The 9,125-nt window shown below is 34.3% G+C and overlaps 1 protein-coding gene across 4 annotated transcripts in view; it reads right to left on the bottom strand.

Moving 5' to 3' along the window:
- Window positions 1-2,154: 2,154 nt before the first annotated feature.
- The window catches only part of LOC136873811 (protein MTSS 2), a 644,214-nt gene continuing 637,243 nt past the window's right edge, over window positions 2,155-9,125 (bottom strand). For all 4 annotated transcript variants that reach the window (XM_067147063.2, XM_067147065.2, XM_067147066.2 and 1 more), the window contains one exon: window positions 2,155-6,858. In XM_067147063.2, coding sequence (XP_067003164.1) covers window positions 6,146-6,858 — 713 coding nt within the window. In that variant the 3' untranslated portion in view covers window positions 2,155-6,145. The remainder of the gene's footprint in view (window positions 6,859-9,125) is intronic.

Here is a 9,125-nt window from a genome sequence, read left to right as displayed (position 1 = left end):
CTTATAATATGGTATCATGGCAGAAGGCAGTCGTATGTATCGACTCATCGAGTGCTGCTGCTTTTTGAGATCCTATAATTTCCTCAAGAAATCATTTTTCTTCTGCAAAGTTTCACAATATGAGCACTACCCCAAGATGTGACCAAGGGTTTCTTTCTCACAGAGACAATGTCTACAGTGGATAACATCTTGAGATCTGCCCAGAATGGATCTGACAGTGCTCACATTCCCAGACACTTTTAATTGCCTTCTTTTATTCACCCCTTGTCAAGCACTCATGTTTATTTACCTAAGAATTTACTGTAGTATATTCTTTGTATAGGATCACTCCTTTGCCCTTCTGAGGTAATGAACACTGGCCTTGAATTTCTCCTCTTCTAGTTGCATCCTAACTTTCTGCACATTTTGCTACTTGTCAAATAAATGTGCATTCTAAACTATTAATACTTAAAAGTTCAGGTTCTATTTATTATGTAAGTTATGGTTTGAACAACCAAAGCATATGCTTGTCGTACTACATTCCTACCAAAACTACACTAGACACAGATGACCTGTAGAAGCAGGAACATTAAATTAATTAATTGATTATTTATTTAGTAATCAGATACAGGTACGAAGTACTCCATTTTAAACCGACTGTTTAACAATATAAAAGAAACAAACTAAATTTAACAAAGACAGGCCTTAACATTAACAAACTTTTTTTAGAAATTAAATAACAAGAGATAGGCCTGGGAATGGGAAGAAAGTGGCTGCAGCCTTAATTAAGGTACAGCCCCAGCATTTGCCTGGTGTGAAAATGGCAAACAACGGAAAACCATCTTAAGGGCTGCCGACAGTGGGGTTCAAACTCTATCTTCTGGATGCAAGCATACAGCATACCGCATGGCCAACTTGTCTGGTCATATGACTAGTAACATTCTGGCTAGGTTGTCACAGAATCAAGAGCTTACTCCTTTACTACACATTTCTGTTTTGTTTTGAAGAGATGACAGGGAATGATGTCAATTTCATGCAGGACATTTGCTGTTGAGGGAAGGCATTGCTGAAGTGTTAGGTACACACAAGAAACATGAAATAGTGGCCTATTTCAGATCCTACATGAATTAACATGTAACAGGAAATGAGGTAACAAAGATGTGCATTTAAAAGCACCATTAACAACTTTGTGAAGAAAGCATTTACTCAGATCCAACATTTTGAAATAGGACAGAATTTGTTTGGTAATAAACCGTCTCAGGTCAGGGTTATGGGCTTTCACAATTTAAGCAAAGAATGAGAATACGCAGTTAATTTTATTGACATTAGTGGGGGCAGCTGATGACCAGATGGGAGGACGAGGACGAGGACGAGGACGAGGAATCGATGATAGGAAGAACTTAAGTACAGAAATATAATTTAAGAGCATCTAAGGCACGAATTTCAGTGATTTTGAACAGAAGTCCAAGATACCTCATGGCATGGGATTTTACTTTGTCTATATGAAAAGAGAAATTTAGTTTGCTATCATGAATTATTCCAAGATCTTTGACCTGAGGAACAGCCTTCAGCAGAGTGCCATTTATTTCATGCCTGTGGGTAAGCTCACTTTCATTTAAGCAGATTGACATTATTATTATTATTACGATTATTATTATTAACTATGTAGAGCATTTTAGCTCATTTTTATGCATTTCTTGTTTCTGCACTGCAATTTTTGAGCATCGGTTGATCATATGATCATATTAGATCTTTCTTCCAATGTGTCCGGTACTGCTTTTAGAACATCTTACATAATTCTGGCAAGTGATCAATTGACACTTGTTCCTTTACTATACTTATATATAGAATCCCATAACAGATGACCATTGTAAAAAGATGGCAGTTTCTTCTTTTTCAGTAGTGTCAGTCCTAAGATTGGTTTGCAGCAGTTGTCACTTCTCCACTCCTGCTGGTCCTTGGCAAGCCTGTTCAGCCTTAGGTCTCTGATGATCCAGTTGATGTACTCCAGTCTGGGTCTGTCTCTTGCATTGGAGTAGTCGATGGTGGCCTCCAGTAGGTTAGCTAATAGTACCCCCCTGCCTGAAGGTGTGTGGACCCACCAGGAATCCCTCCATGAACAGATTGTGTTCCTCTTTCAGCAGCAAAGAAAGGAAAGTAACAATAAAAAACAAATTCTTGAAAAACACAATTGTTTATTGGATTACTAGTTCTTTATACATAAACATTTCCTTACAGCTGCGAAGTACAATAGAACCAAAAGCATAATCTATATATTTTATACTGTATAATTATATTTCACCAACTGATATAGTACCATCACTCAATAAAAATTGGTTGATTTTCATATCAGTTGTTACTGTACAATATATTTCACAAACTAAGATAGCATTCAGTATATACTGTATAAACAAATAGGTGAAATTCGACAGAGAAAAATTACTTAAGAACAAGATTTTTGACACTTTCATATTGATATAAAAACATTAGTATTTCAAGACCACAGTAAATGAACTTGTAGGTATGGAAGAAAATCTCATGTTATTGCCAACATCACATACTAAATATTCCATTTATTCCTCTGGACAAGTAACTAAAAATCCTTGGACCATAAAAATCTGACATTTACCATGACCTGGACAAAGTATACTTAATTATCCTAAATAGAATCATCCTAAAAGCACTGGATGCCTTCAGGATTTGAATAATACAAATACTGCTGAATTGAATAAGGAACTCAGTATTCTAAAACTATTATACATAAACAGAATTGAAATTTATTCAGATCTAAACTGTAGGATTATGATAAAAGTTAAATAAATTAAAACCTTTTCAATACCAGTCATGATGAATTAACCATTTTCATATATGGAAAGGTGTTTATTATAATCTTGCTACATTCAAAAGCACCATAGGCCCAAAGTTTCAGTTGTCCAATCATAAACCAAAATCATAAGTATTTTGTGAAATAGCTCAGCATTTATTCATACATTGGGAAATGAACAGAAATAGAATACTGAAAATGATACATGAAGTACGTTACTACTTTCAGCAATTTTTCAAGTCAAATAACTAATATGTAAACAACATATAATATGTGTTAAATTATATATTTCATTCAATGCAAACTTCAACTCTTGGAAGGAACTGAATAAAAAAATTAAGGATTATTATAGATGTTGCACACACTTTCAACATCTCAGATCTAAAGAGGAATGGTGACCGAGTGCCATACTCTGTTTAGAACTAAAATACAGTATAGCATTATACAGTATAATATAAAAGTTATATATCAAACAAAAAATTATAAAAGAGAATTCTTGAAGTTTACAAAAATACCCGATGCTTCAACAAATTCCAGAACAAATCAATATTTAAGCATATATAGAAAGATAAGAAAACATACCAGGATCCTATCTTCCTATTATGTGACTTGATTTGTAACTTTCCATTTGTTCCTTTTCATTATTTATGTTTAAGTGAAGTTTTTCTGTGTCAAAGACAGTAACAGTATAATTTCCTTATTTCTATTTAAATCCCAATTAGCAAAATATTAGTAAATTAATCAGTGTAGATGGTGTCATATATTCAACTATTTTTCCTAGTACCTATCTCAAAAGGAAGTACACAGGTGTAACTGCGTAGTGAAAACTAGTGAAACAGCAAAATTACGGAGAATGGCCGTCCCCCATTTTTCATTCGCCAGCTGGTGTATGTTCTATTTCCGCTTGAATTTGACAGTCTTTGTGGAGATACCAGTATAAGAAAAATATCAATAATTTCTTTCTAATATTAAATATTTGTGAATCAGTCTGCCTCTTTTTGATAGAGGGGAGAAACAGAGCATACTCCCAGGAAATCTGAATTACAAATCTATAAGTGGTCTAATCAAAAAAGCTGTATCACTTAATATGTATATGGCAGTCTTTACCAAGTGCAAAAAGAACAGTAAATTAAATATTCAGGCAACAAGAGAAGAAATTGACTCTAAAGATTCATTTCCAAGTCCTCATGTTAATAAGGAACTACAGGTATTATGGGATGTAATCCTTTACTAAACAGTAAATGATCTGAGTAGGAAAACATTCAGAAGATAAGGAATATCATTTTACAAGTTAGTGAATGTGAAATACATTATCTGTGTCAGAAGTTTTAAAAAATAAATCAACTACCATTTCTGAAGCATCTGAGAAATTATCATGATTAGAAAAAGGTCAAAACCATAAAATGAAGCTAGTAATGGAGTGTTTAACTGGAAAACATTTACTATTCTCCTTAAATGACCATTACTTTGATAAGAAGTGTGTGTGTTATGATTTGCCATGTTCAAATACAAACTTTCAGTTACAAGAATAATTTGGCAGTAATAAATATTCACAACAAACTGCAGAAATATGGGCTGATAAATAAATGGCTTAATTTAAAAAATTAACAAATTTACATAACAAATCATACTGTGGTCTTGGAAGTGTCACTAATAGTTGGAATGCCATTATTAAATAAATAATTAATACAAGTACAATCAATGAGGAAGGAATACATATGACTTGTAGAACATCATATGCCACCTCATGCTTAGTCTCCATCATCCTGTGATGCACATACTCATTCCAAACACGTTTCTGCACTATTCACAAAATAGTGTGTGTTTAAACAACAAACTTTAGGCAACTAGAAAAGATAAAGCTACTCTTAAGGGTTATTTCCTTTGGGGGGAGCTTTTACATGCAGGTTTGAAACAATTATGGAAACAAATTCTGAACAATTGGAAAAAGAACATAATTTCACCTCCAATGAAAACTAAAAAAGAAAAAGTGAAACTTGACATGTGTGGTTCATAACAACTTTATCACTAAATCAGACTTCAATACATGACCCTCTCAATCATAACCAACTTCACGAAAAATTATTAAATATAAAACTACATAACCAAATACAAAATTACATAAGGCAATTTACATTAGCAAGTAAATTAGGCTAATGTATGACTATGCTTAATAAAAGGTCCTTTGTGGCTGCATTATTTGGACAACAAAGCAGAAAATGAACTTTCAACACTATACTGTATTTACTGGCACCAGTTAAGTTCAACTCATTTCTTTAGCCACATGAATACTGAAGTGAAAGTTAAACACAGCCAAAGACAGCATAAATGAACAAAAATTAAGTGATTAAAGAATTCTATCACTCAATTACTTTCTTTTACCACATACATAAAGAAAGAAGCAATACAGCACAACACTATGTGAGGGACAGTAAGAGATATGCCATAATGATATAGAAATAAATAATCATATTATACAATTTTATAGACACAAGAATGTCTCTTCCTTTGAAACATCAGTTAATGAATAATGATGATGATTAGATACATATTTTCAATGGTAATATGCATATAACCATTCTCATGCATAAGCATGAAGCACAAAAAAAACTTTCATATTTTAAACATTTTTTAGGGAATGACCACTCTGAAAATGGTTGCAATATTTACAGCTCATTAATGATACAAGAACTGCAGATATCACACATACCGTACATATTTTTTTTGTCTGAGTTTATTTTATTACTACAATGACAGAAAACGTGTTTCATTTCTAACACGGTTTCAATAGATGTCCACTGCATTACACAAATATCTCCTTAAATACAATTAAATACAAAGGAATGAATAGAGGTTTATAAACTGTACAAACAAAATTGATTACATATCAATTCAAACCTAAATAATTATGGGATGAATTGACAAACACTGAATTATTAGCTAAATGGACCAGCTCCAGGGTTACAGCCACATTATCAATGCCACTTTACACTGGATTGAGGACACCAGACAAATTCAATTTATACTTTCTCTATGTCTTCACCATGAAAAGAAGTACACTCTTCCTTCACTTAGAAAATAAATACAAAGACTCTTCGAGGCCTATAACCTATATAAACCATTCTGTCTCTTCCCGTATTCTCCTCAGATTACACGGAATGTGAATAATTTATTTGTGAAGTATTCCATAACTCATTTTTTCAACAGTATAGTGATACCCAAAGAAAAGACTCAAGGTAAGGTAATTATTTGAGTTGGTACAATCTCTGGTCAGCACGATATTCTCATGCAGTCTTTTCTTGAATATAACTGGCTTTATTTTCCTTTTTCAATGGACAGAAGTTAGCGGATTTTTGGAGCTGATCTATCATTAATAGTTCCTGTTCTCCGCAGGGTAGTCCCACGTCGTATCTGGTCCATAAGTGACTCATGACAAAGGGCTGGGTCTGGAAGTGTGCGACTTGCAATGTATTGGCGTACTCTGACGGCTTTTAGTTGGGTGCCATGTATTTGTAATTGTTGCTGTTGCAAAGCTAATTTTGTGTTGAGAGTTTGCAGAAATCCCTGCCCTGGCCCTGTAATTCCTCGCTGAAGGAGTCTGTTTCCACTATTGGGATTTAAATCTTCCGAGTGTCGTCTAGAGTTCCTTGGACTTAAATTAGGAGCTAATTTGGCACTAATTGCAGCAATAAGTCCTGATCCCGGACTAGTTTCTCCCACTCTACGGTCAGCGCTCTGAGAGCGGATGCTACTGTTACGACGTAGTGAACTTGGACTTGCTGGCTGATGTTTCAACTCTGTCAGAGTGCGGACAGTATCAGCCACGCTAATTCCAGGAGACTGTGATTGGGACTGAGGAGGAGTATTTCCACCGCTGTCCAGCAAGAATGCTGGAGGGGGAGGCAAGTTTTCTAGACTACCACCAACTGGAGACAGGGTACTCTGGCGAGCTGAATTCGATATGGACGATGTCCTCCGTATAGGGGGCGGTGGCTTCTGACCTTGCACCGAGCCTCTTCGTAACAGTGCATTTTTCATCGTACTACTGGGATAACCTAAAATAAGGAAATATGTCACAAAATATCCAAAGTTTAAACACAGGAATGAAACAAAAAAATCACATCCAAAGAATCACAATTTTTCACATTTAGTGAATACATCATGTACATCCTTTCAAGCAATACAATCTAAAACAATAGTTTTAATATATTCAAATGACATCATAAAATATAACAGGTGATTTAAATTTTTGAAATTTAAAAAATGGTTGTACAAGCTTCCTTTAAAACAATCATTATATTTGAAGATGAAAGAACTGAAACTATGATCACCCTCGATTCTCGAAACTGATTATTCACTTTGCAGACAGATGTGTTCATTGAGTCCACTAGGGAGAACCAACACATGAAAGAGAGAAACTCAAGTCTTTGATGTTGAATTGGCTATATTTGGACACTTTTGGTGTGAATTTCCAATCTGAAGTTCCTCTTGTTACAGCAGGAACTTGGACCCAAAGTTGAGGAACTATTCAAAGTAAATATTATTCCTACTGTTCAAATGAAAAGCTCAGATTATTTTCTATTTCCATGACAGTGAATATTTAGAAGAATCATCATTTCTGGAAGATTTTGTACAGCTTACATAGAATTCTCCCCAAAACTACAAGTGGGGACAGATGGATTGTACCACTGGGTTTTTGTGACAATGTTAGTCTGGCTGAGTGAAATAAAAGACACGTTAGTCAATTCAGTAAAATTAATAAAATGGAATATAACCTGTAAACTGATTTGATCTTTGCAGCTGTAATTTATTTATTGCAAACTAATTTATCTGACTGGTTGCCTGGCGACATGGGTGGCTCTATATGTAGCCCAAGGAAGTGCAAACTGTACAACTTAATTTCATTCCATACTAGTCTGTGTGTGTGCGGTTATGTAAGACATGCGGTTAAAATTTGTGAAGCTGAAGTCTCATGTTTGTTGTATCTGGTGATAAATTTTTTTCCTGTTTGTCCAACATAACTCGCTTTGCATTTATTGAATTCTAGTCTATATATGCCTATTTCTCAAATTTACTGGTTGGGTTGATATTGCAAGCGCTATGGAAGATGTGAGCATTATTGTTCTTTTTGAAGGCTATTCTTATTTTCTGTTTCTTGAATGTGTTGTTTACATGGTGGATATGGTTATGGTTGTAGATGAAAGTGGCAAAGTTGTTTGTTATCTTCAGATTCTTTAATTAGGTTTGTTTTATGTGTGTTTTTGACTTTGAATATAAAATTTATGCCATAAAACACCGCAGATTCTCAGCCATGGGTCAACACATGGTCGATCATAACCACAATTTTAACAATATACAAGAAAAATTAACCATCCAAAAAACCCTACATAAAGGCCCCCTGCTCAATATCACTGAAGATTTCTTCATCAACATCAAACAATTTATTAACCCGGATACAAACCTCAATGAAATTACTGAAAACCCCAACATATTGTTTGAGTACATTAAACATTTGACCGTTAGAAAAGAATATACATATTGCCACATGTACTTTCAATTCAGTGTTCAAAAACAAGTTTAATGGCTGGTGTTTTACCAGTTTGATTCTCAGTTATGTTTTGAAAATGCTATCATAATTACAGTTGGCCACCAAAAATGTTTTAGAATGTATACAACATCATATTACATGTATTTCCAATTGGATTTAAGGTTATGATGATCCAACTGTGGGGGCAAAACTAGTCCCATGTGTATAATACAATAGTTTGTAAAATAAATTACTAATTAGGTGGAAGCAAATATGGAACATGAGACTAATCTACTTTGACACGTGAGTACGCAATTTATGTTGGCAGTCAGGTGACAGCATCATCCGAGAAGATGAGCAAGCAGGAGGTCTATTTTCACCTGCACCAATGGAATATTTTCCAGCAAAGAAGAAAAATTTGGTGTTATTCATTTTTTTTAGTGGCAGGAGTTTGAGTTTGCAAGGTGCATAGGCAAATGAAGGCAGTATATGGAGAACATGTTCTATCAAAGTATCGCGTACCTGACTGCCACAAGCGTTTCCACAAGGGACGGGGATGGAAACTGACTTGGTCGAGCTTTCATCATCACGGACACTCTGGTGGAACAAGTCGACTGGATAATAATAATAATAATAATAATAATAATAATAATAATAATAATAATAATAATAATAATAATAATAATAATAATAATAATCATCATCATCATCATCATCATCAGAGACATCAACATGGATGTGAGAGTGAGTTTCGGTTCTGTACATACTGTTATTAGCAACGGGCTCCAGTACAGT

This window comes from Anabrus simplex, chromosome 5, assembly GCF_040414725.1.
Source record: "Anabrus simplex isolate iqAnaSimp1 chromosome 5, ASM4041472v1, whole genome shotgun sequence".
Classification (NCBI taxonomy): Eukaryota; Metazoa; Arthropoda; class Insecta; order Orthoptera; family Tettigoniidae; genus Anabrus; species Anabrus simplex.
This window is presented reverse-complemented; position numbering and strand designations above follow the sequence as displayed.